Here is a 15,175-nt window from a genome sequence, read left to right as displayed (position 1 = left end):
CGTTTCAGTTTTAATGGTCTATTGGCCTTGTTAATTATCGATAAGTATGCCGTGATCTCATTCTCCCAACAAGTCAAATAAAAATGCATCATCAAACAAGATTAAATAAATTATATTTACTTTATTTATTTTTTATTTGCCCCTAATTTCTCTTCGATTAATTTAACCCAGCTTTCATATTGTTCATTGTCTTCTTCATTTAATTCGTAACAAAATTGATCAATATCTTCATCTTTCACAGTAGCTTCTTCTTCAGGGGTGAACGGACTATTTTCATTTGTCTGGCTGCTTCTCTCGACCACTTCTTCCTCTCCACTGTCATTAAATTTTATTTTCTTATTTAATGTTTTTTTTAGTCTTTTGTTTTTATTTTGTATTGTTTTTATTATTTTATTTCGAGAGTGCCCTGTATCTTCTTTATTATTTGTATTACAGAAGTTTTTTTTTCTGTTTTTTGTCGTTTGGTTAGCTTTGTTGCCCATATTGATCTGCAATATAAATAAAATTGTATTCAGATTAAAATAAATATGATATCGAAATAATATAACTATTAATCATTTTATAATCATTTTACTATTAAATAACACCTTTTTTCATCTACTTCGAAACCATACATACGGCCCACTTGATGATAAGTGGTCACCGTCACTCGTGGACGAAAGCAATGCCAGGGGAATAACCAAACCGCTGTATATCGCCGATCGTATGTAACTATAATTGAGACCTTAGAACTTATATCTCAAGGTGGGTGGCGCATTTACGTTGTAGATGTCTATGGGCTCCAGTAACCACTTAACACCAGGTGGGCTGTGAGCTCGTCCAGTCATCTAAGCAATAAATAAAAAAAAGTATATCGCCGAGGGTTCCCATCAAACTTCGTTTTGAAATGGATATATTATATCGCTCATAGCGCCTAAGGACACACCATTTCAGAACTAGTTGGTAGGTATGGAAACATGAACTCAGTGATAGGTGTGAACGTTGTTGCGGAGTGCAGTCAAAGAAAATACCTGACACTTGGACGTGTTTACCCAGAGATATGAGTAGTAAGCAACAGTGCAATGTCAAGAAAATATCGACTTTAATATTCTATGAACATTTTGAAGACATATATACATTTAGGCCTTCCGGAAGAGCATAGCCCGTTCAGATACACATGCATGCGACTTCGGCATTTAGTGTAAATTTTGCATTATTATATTTTTGATAGTATAATAATTATTGGTAGTATGAAAATAAAGATTTCATTTAAATACAATTTACTTCTAATTGGTTAATTTAATGTTAAAACAGAATGGGGCAATGAACTCATTTTCAAAATATGTATCGGCGTAATTAAACAATCCGCAGCATGGAAATGGTAGGTACTACTTGATTACGTGTGAAGTTGTCATTCGCGTTCGGTTATTGAGCTGGCGCAAACGGAGGAGGGTCATTATTATTGGTATAAAAAGGAATTTATGTAGTTCTTGTAGTATATGTATGGTTCAAGCAAAGTACCTTTAATACCGAATAAGTGGCGCGTGAATCAAAAAACGTGAGAAGGAAATTCAATGTGAAACGTGACCGAGATTTATTATGAACTAAAATTAAATTTAATTGAAAAATATTTGCTTGTTTCGTCGCAAATTATAAAAAGTCTATCTATTGTTTGTTTCAAGATTTTAAAAATTAGCCGAAAGTCAAATTGAACTTAATTTAAATAGTTTCGTCATTTCAGTTTTTCCAATCAATAGTCTTCATACAAATGAACCGTTATCAAATGTAGGTATTCTTTGAAACCGCTCATTACTTAATGCAATAAAAATGCTATGTGGAAACATCGTGTGCACGCACCTATAAAACGCAAAACATTAACGACATTATTTGTTTCATATTGATTTTCAAGTATCAGACCTTAATTTGCGTAATTACTGGTGGTTGGACGTCTTATGAGTCCGCACGGGTAGGTACTACTACCCTACCTATTTCTACTGTGAAGCAGTAACGCGTTTTGGTTTGAAAGGTGGCACAGCAGTTGTACTGTAAAAACTGATACCTTAGAACTCATATCTCAAGATAAGTAGCAGTATTTATAATATGTTGTAGATGTCTATGGGCTCCGGTAACCATTTAACAGCAGGTGGGCCGTGAGCTCGTCCACTTATCTAACCTAAAAAAAGGACAGTAGGTTATGAATATAAATAATTAAAAGGTTTATCTGAGGGTAAGCCTTAGTTATATTTATTGTTAGTGGCTAAATTTTCAAGTATATTTTAATTAGCCAAATAGCATGAGATACTTCTGTGAGATAGTCTCATTCTTTAATTATCTGACATCGTAAATCCAATGTCGCTTGTCACATTAGTAAAATGGAAACCCTGCCAAAGAAATCGCAGCTAGTATCCAACCGTACGAAAATAATTCTAACTGAAAAAAAACAGACATGACTACTTCAACGAAGATATTTACATTTGGTGTGCAAAACAGAAGCAAATTAGAAACGTTATCGTAAAAGTAATATTCACACGACTTATTTATTGGTTGTAGGTTAGTGATTAATGAAAGTGTTTGATAAACATATGCCACTCAATGAGATAAGAACTACAAACAGAATTTTTTACGTAATAATAGTTGCAGTGTGTTTATTTGAATACGCCAGGCGTATTGCGACCAGACTAGACTAACCACAACCCACAATCCACCCACTGCTCTCTTCATGGTGCACAACAGCGGCGTCCGTCACTCTGTGATTCGCTTATTTACCAATTGATACTAAGTTGTGCACACGTATCTCGGATTTTTGTACTATTAAACTTAAATTATTTTTTATTTATTAATTTACAATGGCTGATAACATGAAACAATACATTCTGGGAATGGACATTGGTACCACTTCAGTAAAAGTATGCATTTACGATTATCACACTAAAGAAGTGATTGCTAATCAAAACAAGGACACAGCAGCTAACATACCGAGTGACCAGGGAATTGAAGGCAATAAGCAAGATGTGCCAAAAATAGTATCCGCTGTTCACTTTTGTGTGTCGCGCCTTCCTCGCGATCTGTTGAAACATGTCACAAAGATTGGGATTTGTGGACAAATGCATGGAGTTGTATTGTGGAAAAACGAGTGAGTGTTTTCATACTTTTATTGAACAGCAAATAAAGAGTCAAAAGACATCCATCCATGGCTGGCACCTTAACCACCTGATTATTGCTACCTCCACCTGGTCTGTGGTCCACCTTGTAGAAGCCGTATTATCTGTCAGCACTAGAGAACTTTTTGGTCTTAACAGCAATTTATTGTAGCAATACATCTTGTGCACTAGTATTAAAATGATTTATTTCGCATGTTTCAGGGCTTGGGAAAAAATTGAGAAAGATGGTGTAGTCTTACGTTTTGAAGGTACTAGAGAAAATATGTCTGCTTTATATACATGGCAAGATACAAGATGCAAGCCAGAGTTTTTAGAGACACTGCCAAAACCAGATTCTCATTTAAAGTGTTACTCGGGGTATGGATGTGCAACTCTTTTATGGATGTTAAAACACAAACCAGAAAAACTAAAGCAATTTAAGTATGCAGCTACCGTGCAAGATTTCATAGTAACAATGATTTGTGACTTAGACACACCAATTATGTCGGACCAAAATGCTGCTAGCTGGGGGTATTTTAATACAGAAAAAAAAGAATGGAACCGAGACATTTTACAGTCAATCCATTTCCCTGTAGAACTTTTGCCTAAAGTTGCCAAAAGTGGTGAGATTGCTGGAAAATTAAATATGTCTTGGAATGGCATTCCTGCTGGTACACCAGTAGGAGTAGCACTTGGTGATCTTCAATGTTCAATAATTGCTACACTTGAAGATTCACAAGATGCTGTTCTGAATATTTCTACATCAGCACAATTAGCTTTCGTTGTGGATAAAATTTCAAACTTCAGCAGTAATACTATTGAGCATTTACCATATATTAATGACACTTATCTCGTTGTTGCTGCATCCTTGAACGGTGGTAACGTGCTAGCGACCTTTGTGAAAATGTTGCAGCAATGGATGCTTGAATTTGGTTTTCCTATACCACAGTCTAAAGTGTGGGAAAAAATAATTGCATTGGGTTTGGATGCGCAAGAATTACCAACCATGAAAATCAATCCTCTTTTACTTGGCGAACGGCATGCTCCAACAATGAAGGCAATGGCTGAAAATATTGACCTATCTAACATTCAACTTGGGTCCGTCTTCAAATCTCTCTGTGATGGACTTATTGAAAATTTACACTGCATGATGCCAAAAGAAATATTACAAAGTGCAAACATTAAAAGAATCGTTGGCAATGGTTCTGGCCTTTCCAGAAATCCTGTGTTACAGAAGGCTGTAGAGCGTTTCTACAATTTACCTCTAGAATTTACATCAGGAGGTGATGCAGCAAAAGGAGCTGCCATAGCAGTGAAATTTTAAATGTTAAATGTGTTTTTTTTTTGTATTAACTGACCACAAAATTTTGCAGTTCATTATTATGATAGTAAAAGGAATCTGCAGACACTTCAGTGTATGTCTCTTCCCACATACAGGTAAAATATATCATAATTATGGTGGTCTTCAAGTTTTGTTGTGTATAATATTATGGAATTAAATATTATTTATTTCATGTCTCTGTCATTTAATTCCTATGCTATTTATACAATAGTATACTGTCTACTCTAGTGGCTTCTCTAAGCCACACCATTGACAATGATTATGGGGACAGTGACCGTTTATCTTCTGGTGGATCTTATACTATGGCTAAGAAGTGATAATCTTCTACTAGCCTGAATCTGGACAAAGCTAGGATTTTTACTACACCATCAGACTTATTGGTCACTTATGCAAACAATGTTAGCATGCAGTTAATTTGACTTTGAATAACTTATTGTGCATGTGTCATTAATAAAACTGGAATTTAAATCATGGATCCACTCCTTAAGGAAATTAAATTAGACATGTGGAAACTTGTTATTATATATTTTTTTATTGCCCTTGTAGGCAAACGAGCATACTGCCCACCTGATGGTGAGTGGTTACCGTCGCCCATGGACTTCAGCAATGCCAGGGACAGAGCCAAGCCGCTGCGTACTACCCATCTTGCAGACTGACATCCTACATTTTACTTGAAAAATTGCATGCATCTTTATTGTTATTTCACAATCACATCAGTAGAAAATTTAAAATATTTAAGTACAACATAGTTCTTAATTATATGTATTTTATGATTTTAATGAAACGTTAATAGACTCGATCGTTTTATTATATGAATAAATCTGACGGCGCTTTTCGTTTCGATTATTAGTAATTTTGATCAAAGTAATGGACGATATGTAGTGTTATAGCTCCAGGATACGCTTAACATCGTAGGACGTGAGCTCGTCTACATCTGAGCATGAACGAATCGTATCTACGCGTAAGACTCTTGAGTAAATTAATCTGTCTGTCTAAAAAATCTGTTTAACATCGATGACGAGAATCTGAAAGTAAATAAAGGTCGGAACAAAAATAGTAATGTTACATACATTTCTAAAACTCTTCTATTTAATAGTACTTGATTTGTTGATTTCTTGATCTCTTGAGTTTGATAGAAGACAGTTTTGAGGCTAGTTATATTTTCTTGCAGCTTTCTTTACACTGTAGAATTAAAAATCTTGTGAGACAATTTTAAAACTATTTTATATTTTTATATCACATATGCGCGTATTTTTATTAATAATTTTAAACCTTGGGTTTCAAAACAAATGTAATTATGAATAATATTAAACAAATATTTCATAACTTCAACACAATCAACAGTTAAATTTTTTTTAACCTCATTTCTTAACTCAAATTTATGTGTATAATCTATGTTTCCTAAGCAAAGGGAAAAAAGCCCATTACTTTTTCTCAGTCGAATCCACATTGTTGTTCGAAATAAAATAGAAATGAATTAAATATAATTCAAGAGTGAAATGAAACAATAGCAAGTTGGTGTTAAAATTAAGTTAAATCAATTAATTTAGTGAAATTAATTTAATAAAGTAATTAAATTAATTGAAATTAAATTTATGAAATATTATTAGGGTGCGAATTTATTCTGTCGTTGTACATGTGTGCACAAATGTAGTGTGGCACGTTCAGTGGACATTTATTAAGATCTGTTTTTTAGTGATTTTGTTTTCTTTACTACCACCGAGTCACTGTTTTTTTTTTTGGAGTTTACTCCTTTAGAATCGATTTACATATATAGGCCCGGGGTATGAAAATTATGGGGACCAAAATCGTACTAGCATGTCACACGAAATGCGTTATGCGCATGTCACACGAAATGCGCGCCGGGCTGCTGCGCCGGCAGTCCGCCACAAAGCCTCGTACTGATCGCGCGTTTCTCTCATTTTGTATTTTCATATATTTGTTAGTCGTTTGTTTTGTGTCTCGTTAATTTGTTAATAATCTGTAGTGTATCGTGTTGTCGTAATATAGAACTATTTCTCGTATTGTTTCGTTTAATTTTTTATATCCAGTAAACTCCAGTCGTGCGTCGGAGCGGACACACACACTTTTTTTTTTTTTTTTTATTGCCCTTGTAGGCAGACGAGCATACGGCCCACCTGATGGTGAGTGGTTACCGTCGCTCATGGACTTCAGCAATGCCAGGGGCAGAGCCAAGCCGCTGCCTACCGCTTAATACTCTCCACAAGCCTCGTTTGAAGAAGGACATGTCATAGCGCTCGGGAAATACCGTGGAGGGGAGCTCATTCCATAGCCGGATGGTACGTGGCAAAAAAGACCTCTGGAAACGCACTGTGGATGACCGCAGTGGCTCCAGGTAGTATGGATGAACTCTACTCCGGTGGCGGGCGGTGCGATGGTAAAAACGAGATGCCGGTATCATCTCGAACAATTCCTCAGAGCACTCCCCATGGAACAAACGGTACAAAATACAGAGGGAACCGAAGTCCCTCCGCAGACCCAGAGGTTCCAAACGATCCAAACGATCCGATATCTAAACAGGAATAAATTAAAAATATAACAAGTACAATACCGTTAGCCTTGTTTACTGTACTGCCAGAGGCACAACCACGGCACAACCAAATGAACCAAAATGCTGCCTACTGAGAAGAAACGTTTTTTTTAAATAGCTCAGCTGGCTTAATGAGCCATGGAGCATGATGGAACACTTGGTTGTAAATTCTATGAACAGTTTATTCCGTTTCTTTTCATTTCCTCTGTAATATGATTGCAGCTTTTTTTATCTTTAAGATGTAAGAGCTATGCTCCCTTTGCCCGTTTAATTAATAAATCGAAGAAGAAGAAGAAAGAAAAAAATTGAGAAAAATAAACAGCGCACTTCAGCGCAGCTCGCAGGTTAAATTTATTACAGTTTAAGGTTAGAATAAATAATTATCGCTGGTAGATATTTCGGTATAATACCAGCGTATAGTCGTTTCCAAAATGACAAGATTCACGCGGGCAAAGGGCTCGAAATCATCTAATGAGAAAACACCGGAAGATGGAACTCCTTGGGAAGTAATGAAGGATCAGTTAATGAAATCTAAACAACAAAACGAAGACGCTGAAAAACGAGAACAGGTTATTATTTATTATTATTATTAATCAGCACAACATGTAACTGAAGAAGAACGTGTCCAATAATGAAAACACTTAACCGTTTCTACACATTGCAGATTATCATGCTTGACGTAAGACAGATGTACTTCGTAAATAGATATACTACGATACAAACAATACTCAATAGTTTACAAAAATAAATTTTAGTTCTATGTAATATATCCGTTCACTATTATACACGCGTAATATTTATTTCTAGGCTGAAAAGAAACGTATTGAGAATTATGAGAATTTCCTTAAGGAACACAAAACTCAAAAACGAACAGCCACATGGTGTGAATTTGAAGAAACCACACAGACTACAACCAACAAGCAAACAAGTCCTAGTAAAAAAAGAAAAGGAAACAAAATAGTTCTTATCCTCCTGTTACTGAAGAAAATCTTAGATTAGATGATCAAGAGAAGAAAGCTGAACAGAAAAAAAATAAAAAAACAAAGAATAAAATAAATGAGTCCACAAACAAGCATGCTGTTCAAGTCTCTGAATATGTAAACCACAACGAGTCTGATGTTTCACAAGCAACTGAAATTCCTATATCTAAGAAAAAAAAAGAAAATTTTAAAAACAACCAACAAAAATTGCAGAATGACAATGCAAAACAAAGTAATAAACAAATTAATCAAACTGAAAACAACAAAACTGTCAATAGACCAAAGGAAAGAAAAAAGAAAAACTTTATTAATGGGCAACCAGTCCGTAGGAAACCGGTAGACGATAGTTTCCAAATAATAATCAATGGTAAAGAAGTTGAGCTGATTCGTTATGATGGTTTTCCTGTTATGAAGAAAGATGCTGAACGTTTACAAGAATTAAAGACCAATATGATCAAGAAGGGAATTCCTAAAAGTGAAGTGCAGAGAACTATGAAATTGGAAAGGAGAAGAGCAGAAAAGGCGTTGGCCCGTGTGAAGCGAGAAGTTTGTTATAATTGTAGGAAAGGTGGCCATAACCTTTCAGATTGCCCAGATTTAAAGTCCGTTATACCGGGAGTTGATGCTGGAGATGGTATTTGTTTCAAATGCGGCTCAACAGAGCATAAACAGTTTGAATGCAAAGTTCAAAGGGACAAGGAATTCAGATTTGCAACATGCTTCATTTGTAAAGATCAGGTAAAGTCCTAGAAAAACATAGGTCTCTTAAGCTAATATGATTTTACTTATTAATCTTATTTTTTTCTTGTACACAATATAATTATTGATGTGCCTTTGGAAAACATACAGCATTGTATTATGAAGAAGCAGTGTGTACTTAGCTTAAATTCCTTGTCTATGTCCAACCATTGACAGTCGATTTAGTTCCATCTTTAGCCGCTAGGTGCTGCCAGCAAGTATAAAGGAAGCGCAGCCATCTTTGATCTTCATAGCGTTGTGTACTTTCGTACTGTGAAGTCGCAAATCCACAAATATTTATTCGACTTCTTATTAATTGCAAAAAATATTTATTTTGTGTTTCTATGAGTGTTATTTTGTAATCATTACGAGTATTATTTACCAATCCTATCATCGGACGCCATGAATCACGCGTCATCTGTTGGAGGTGATGTTGAGTCAAGCTCCATAATTTCCGAGAGGGAAAACGTCCAGGCGAGACGCGATGGAGACGCCTCGCGTTCGAACAGCTCGTCAAGCGAAAAAGAACAAAAGGAGTCTCTGCGTAAGAAACGACTGGATTCAAAGGTAACTGTCGATCTTCGAATCGGCTCGTTATCCCACCAGGTCAGTAACGTTGCAAATCTAATAATGCATCAACTGTGCGTAACAATTAATGTAACGGAAATTGTTGTAAACAAATTGATCTCGTCAATACGGAAATTTTGACAAAAAGCACAACAGATTTAAACTAATAATCTTTGTAACATATTTGGCAAATCGTCTCCGTCGTACAAATTATCCGAAAAAGCGTTTCAAATTGTATGCGGAAAAAAGGGCCGTATGCATAGAAATAAGACGTCAAAGTTTAATTTCCGTGGTCTCTAACAAAGTATCCTGTTGCCAACGCACCACTGAGGAATTTTTGTTTGATAATACTAAATTGAAATCTATTCAGTCCCTCGGAGGGCTACAATCCTATTTGTCACAACCTCGTACAAAAGGCAAGCCAAACATTATAAACAATTATAGTCTGTAACATCTGGCACAATCCGGAGGGGGGGCAATTGAAGACACCGACGGGAGGCACTGAGTGCCACCAAAATTGTAATAATTTGTAAACCATGTATGGTTACCAAATACAGCAAATTATTAATTTTATCACCACAAACTATAGCTCGCTCAAAAATTTCGGTCCTGACTTTTTTCGATGTAAAAAGTGACATGCCACAGACTATAAATAATTCGAGAATACAGGGTAATCTACGGCCGCCAGGGTGCGCTGGAATTATTCCTACATTTTTAAGCGACGGATCAATGCGTCCAATTTTCGAGTTTCGAGAGTTGAATAAGGTCGTAAAGATAAAACACTTTTTTCGGACACCTCGGTACCAAACTTTCTCCAACCAGGGGACTGGATGATAAAATTGAACAATTCTCAGGAACATTTTTCTAGTACCGGTCGCAAAATTTCGTCGATACTTCTTGAGGATCAGTACTAAGGTATCAGTATCAGTACCTTCAGGAAGGAATCGGTACCTTCTTAAGAGTTAGTATGAAATGACATGCCTACCCTTCGGTCTGGCTCCAGCGCCACACCTTTTTGCTTCCATAACATGCGGGTCGCAGAGACCTTGCGTGCAAAGGGAACTCGAGTGCTAGTCTACCTAGACGACTTCCTTTTGGTCGACCAAGACAAATCCAAGTTCAAACTTCAGGCTGCAGAAGCTGTGAAGCTTTTGGATTAACCTTTTTTGCTTCCATAACATGCTGGGTCGCAGAGACCTTGCGTGCAAAGGGAACTCGAGTGCTAGTCTACCTAGACGACTTCCTTTTGGTCGACCAAGACAAATCCAAGTTGAAACTTCAGGCTGCAGAAGCTTTTGGATTATCTGGGCTGGCATGTCAATTTCCATTATATAGGGTGCTCGGTCGCTCGGTCGCGGAGACATTGCGTGCAAAGTCGAGTGCTAGCTTACCTACACGAGTTAATCTTGTTGCACCAAGACAAATTAACGTTTTTGCTCCCATAACATGCTCGGTCGCGGAGACCTTGCGTACATAGGGAAGTCAAATATTAACGTACTTACGCGACTTTCTCTTGGTCCTTGAAGACAAATTCACCTTTTTGCTTCCATAGCATGCTCGGTCGCGGAGACATTGCGTGCAAAGTAGAGTGCTAGCTTACCTACACGACTTGATCTTGTTCCACCAAGACAAATAAACGTTTTTGCTCCCATAGCATGCTCGGTCGCGAAGACCTTACGTACATAGGGAAGCCAAATGTTAACCTACCTACGCGACTTTCTCTTGGTCCATGAAGACAAATACATCTTTTTTGCTTGCATAGCATGCTCGGTCACGGAAACTGCGTGCAAAGGGAAGTTGAGTGTTAGTCCACCTACGCAAGTCCCTCCTGGTCCATCAAAAGAAGTCCAAGTTGAGCCTTCAGGCCACATAAGCTGTGAGGCTCTTGGATTATTTGGGCTGCCAAGTCAGCCTTACAAAAAATCAATTAGTACACTGGTTCAAGAGATGACATGTCTAGGGATTCGATGGAAAATTGCGAGAAATAAAGTGGCCACTCAACAACATCCTAGCTCAAACTCTGACGGAGTTACATCAATCTATGTTAACTTGCAAATTTTCTTGCGAAGCTTCAAGAAAAAACACCCCCGTAAAAAACAGGCCATCCTGCATGTGTTCACAATTAAATGCAGTGCTGACGCGGAGCCACATGTCAGACATTGCCGATACACAAAACCAACCATTTCCTGGCAACGGAAGCTTCGGACATGTGTAGGGGTTACAAATGCAGTGCTGACGCGGAGCCACATGTCAAATATTGCCGATACACAAAACCAAACATTTCCTGGCAACGAAAGCTTCGGACATGGGTAGGGGTTACAATTAGACAAAATATTAACGTCCTGTCTATAGTCAGCTCAATAACTGAAACGGCATAGCCACAAAAGAGCTATTTGCAATGGTAGTGACAATCAAAATTAATCTGAAAGTATTTCACTAGCGTTGACCTTTCGATTTTTAAACCTAAGCGACAAGCTCAAGATAACTGTCAGCTTATAATCTCTCCGGGAGATACAACATCATAGCCGACAGGCTATCACGAGGAAATCAACCTACGAAATGGCACTTTTTACCACAAGTGACCACAAAAGTCTTTCGAAAGTTTCGCCGACCAAGATTGGATACCTTCAGCAGACCGTAGAGGATGCAATTAGCATGGGGAATTCCTCCTCTCAACCTTCTCCCCGAGTACTGACTCACTTCAACAGTGTCCAGGGAACCTACCTGGTAGTGTACCCAGACTGAGCGAAAGCATTTGGGTTTCCAAGCCTTCAGATCCCGAACGATAGATAACTCGCACGAAATCCAAAACCTGCCTCCTCCACAGGGTAAACATTAACCCTGAAAGCTTAGAAAGGGGGGGGGGGAGGTTGTACAAATAATAGACTGGTCTACACAGGAGAAGATTTATTGAAAATTAGCTGGTGTCAATCCACTTTGTCAGCATACTTACCAGCAATTAGAAGATGGTGCATATGGTGCTACAGTTTTAAAATTAATCCTAAGTCTGCAGATGTTGCCAAATTATTTTTTCTTTTCCAAAAAGAAAATTTTGCCTATAAAACAATCCTTCTGCATAAAGCAGCGCTGTCGACTTTCTGCGGGCTACATACATGTAGGACAGCAAACGTTCTCAAGCTCTCTAATAAAAATTGCTATTCTAAAAAAGCCATCTGAATAGCTAAACAAAATTCAACTACTTATTACAACTTTACTTAGTATAGTCCCATTCACATGAGATCCGAGAATAGTTCTAAATTGGTTTTCTTCAAACCCAGCCGCCAGCTCACTTCTCAATGTAGCTTGAAGGACTCCAACAACCATCTTGCTGGCTACCGGACGCAGAGTTAATGACCTTACTTTGCTCAACATTTCTAAAGACAGTTTCTTTCAGTATCTTCAGATAACGGAGAAAATATCTTTCTGATACCAGTCTTTGGGTCTAAAATAGAAATCCATTTTCGTCAATAAGCATAAGTGCTTTCTAAACATGAAACTAAAGACATATGCCCAGTAAGATTCGTAAGGACTTTTTTTCTAACTATGTGTGTTGTCACAAAAGCGGCATCCCGTACTGTAATTGGAAACTGGTCTTCGTTCAACCTTACGAGGTAGTGGCATCAACGCGTCTCTCAGAAGTTGTAGATCAGCAGTAGCCTCTGAGATGGACTGATAATGAACTAATGGACGAAATACTTTCTAGACGCAATTGCAAATCATCCAAACGGTTACAATAATTATTGCCGAATAATAGAACTTCCTAAAGATCCTCACGATTCTTTTTTCAAAACATTTACTCCTACATCATGTATATACATCATTTATACAATTTATACATTTCCTTGTATATACAAGATAAAATGTTTATTACAAACTTATAAATATTTTTGAATTATTGAATTAACATGAAAGTTAACAGCTGTGTTTTTTCGATTTAATAATTATATAAATTATGAACATTATCATTGCGCTTCATAATTTTATTATGGCTTTACCTATTTCATCATAGCGTTGTGCTTAATAATCTCACCAGCAGATAACAAACACGTCTTCATAATACAATGCTGTATGTTTTCCAAAGGCACATCAATATTACGGTTTTACATAACAATAAAACCGATATTATGTGCCGAGAAGGAAAACATACAGCATTGCAGGAAGTTCTTCCTGGTGAAGACTATGAAGATCAAAGATGGCTGCGCTTCCTTTATACTTGCTGGCAGCACCTAGCGGCTAAAGATGGAACTAAATCGACTGTCAATGGTTGGACATAGACAAGGAATTTAAGCTAAGTACACACTGCTTCTTCATAATACAATGCTGTATGTTTTCCTTCTCGGCACATAATATCGGTTTTATTGTTATGTAAAACCGTAATATTTTTGACTCAGGCTATACATTAATGATTTGTATGATTTCTTGAGGATTAAGAAAAAATAGAGTAGCATTTACGAATTTTTTATGTTATGTTTATTAAGTATTAATAATTTTCTTACTTTTTATTGAAGGTCCAGGACTCTGCTCTCAGTACCTCACAGATAGTTTGCCTTGGAACCTATTATATTATTAAAATCTACCATGATTCTCTTGTCTGTCAACATAAGTTATGAAAAACGAAACTACACTGTTTGGATGTATTTATGTTAATGCAGAAGATTTTTAAAAAATTATAACAATTGGCTATAATTATGACAATAAACTTTTTGGTATGGTGATTATGAAATGTATGATAGAATAAGAATTAAGAAAGTTTCACTCATGTTTCAGGGACACATTGCTAGACAATGCCCTGATAATCCAAAAGGCTTATATCCTAATGGTGGTTGCTGTAAGATTTGTGGTGATGTTACTCATATGAAAAAGGATTGCCCTACGGTAAGGAAATTATTCTCTTTATGTTAAAAATTAAAGTAAGCAAATGTAACATCTAAACATTTAATAGTAACTAAACAATTATAAGTAACTATCAATAGTATTTATAGTAAACTATTCAGATAACAAATATTTTTATAGGGAGTACTTAATCGGCTTGCACAGTATAAATCACTATGTAAAATCTACCATGCTTTTTATAATAATTTTTATTTTCTAAAATTATCCTATTGTACATATGATTTATGTAAATCTAAATAAATAAAATATATATATAATACAGTAGAAATGTAATTACTGACGTATGTAAATATCTTTGTAGGCTTACTGGTTAAAAAAGTTTCAATATTCACTTCTACAAAAAAATAACAAAAATTTCATAAGTACATAATAACATAATAATATAAGTACATAATAATATATTCTAAAATAAGCATGCTGGCTTTGTCTCCCATTTTACGACAAAATATATTGTTTATAATTGTAATGTTACAGATGAATAACCAGAAAGAAGAGACTGCAGTAAAATTACAGACATTGGATACTGCTGATAATGTTGAAGAGATAATGGAAAGACAAAAAAAGCCTGCTGCCGTTGACACACTTAAGAAACCCAAGAAAATTACATTTTAAAACATGTACATATATTCATATTATAATAAATACCTAATGAATTTGTTTCAAGAGATCAGTTTATTGTCTTTTAGAAATTTTATTACTAATTTCACAAGTAAATGTTGTATTCAATTGTGCCAAAAAATAATCACAATAAGTAGAGCATCACAAGTTATCTTTTATTGCTCTAGAGCAGCGATTCCCCATCTACGGTAAGCGTACCACTGGGGATACGCAGGGTCCCGTTGTGTGCGTGGTAATTTTATTGGTAATGGCGGAAATAATGAGAAGTTAAAGCAGTTAACTTAATATAAACATTAAATACAATACCTATATTATATGTACAACATGTATTTTAAAACGAAACTTTTATGTAACTAATTATTAAATA

The 15,175-nt window shown here is 36.1% G+C and overlaps 2 protein-coding genes and 1 long non-coding RNA gene across 3 annotated transcripts; 2 read left to right on the top strand and 1 right to left on the bottom strand.

The window, feature by feature from the left end:
• Nucleotides 1-91: 91 nt before the first annotated feature.
• Nucleotides 92-5,727, bottom strand: LOC149503306 (uncharacterized). Its single transcript, XR_016325734.1, has 2 exons — nucleotides 5,532-5,727; nucleotides 92-488 (listed from the first exon to the last, which is right to left on the bottom strand). It is a non-coding gene; the product is annotated as an uncharacterized LOC149503306 (long non-coding RNA).
• LOC114242389 (sedoheptulokinase) lies at nucleotides 484-5,798 on the top strand. The gene is made up of 2 exons (XM_028173527.2): nucleotides 484-3,112; nucleotides 3,342-5,798. The coding sequence occupies exons 1-2, from the start codon at nucleotides 2,826-2,828 to the stop codon at nucleotides 4,441-4,443; spliced, it is 1,389 nt and encodes a 462-aa protein (XP_028029328.2). The 5' UTR covers nucleotides 484-2,825; the 3' UTR covers nucleotides 4,444-5,798.
• Nucleotides 5,799-7,306: 1,508 nt separating this feature from the next.
• Nucleotides 7,307-14,853, top strand: LOC114242400 (uncharacterized). The gene is given in 5 exon segments (XM_028173539.2): nucleotides 7,307-7,581; nucleotides 7,820-7,919; nucleotides 7,922-8,730; nucleotides 14,065-14,172; nucleotides 14,665-14,853. Coding segments are annotated over 5 exon segments (1,293 nt in total). The 5' UTR covers nucleotides 7,307-7,443; the 3' UTR covers nucleotides 14,803-14,853.
• Nucleotides 14,854-15,175: the final 322 nt, after the last annotated feature.

The sequence above is a fragment of the Bombyx mandarina genome, chromosome 03 (genome assembly GCF_030267445.1).
Source record: "Bombyx mandarina strain Sakado chromosome 03, ASM3026744v2".
Taxonomy (NCBI): Eukaryota; Metazoa; Arthropoda; class Insecta; order Lepidoptera; family Bombycidae; genus Bombyx; species Bombyx mandarina.
The sequence above is the reverse complement of the archived record's forward strand: the minus strand, read 5'-3'. Positions and strand labels throughout refer to the sequence as shown.

Coding starts and splice junctions, on each gene's coding strand:
- LOC114242389 (XM_028173527.2), top strand. CDS start 2,826: ATGGCTGATAACATGAAACAATACATTCTGGGAATGGACATTGGTACC. Junction 3,113..3,341: donor GTTGTATTGTGGAAAAACGA/GTGAGTGTTTTC, acceptor CGCATGTTTCAG/GGCTTGGGAAAAAATTGAGA.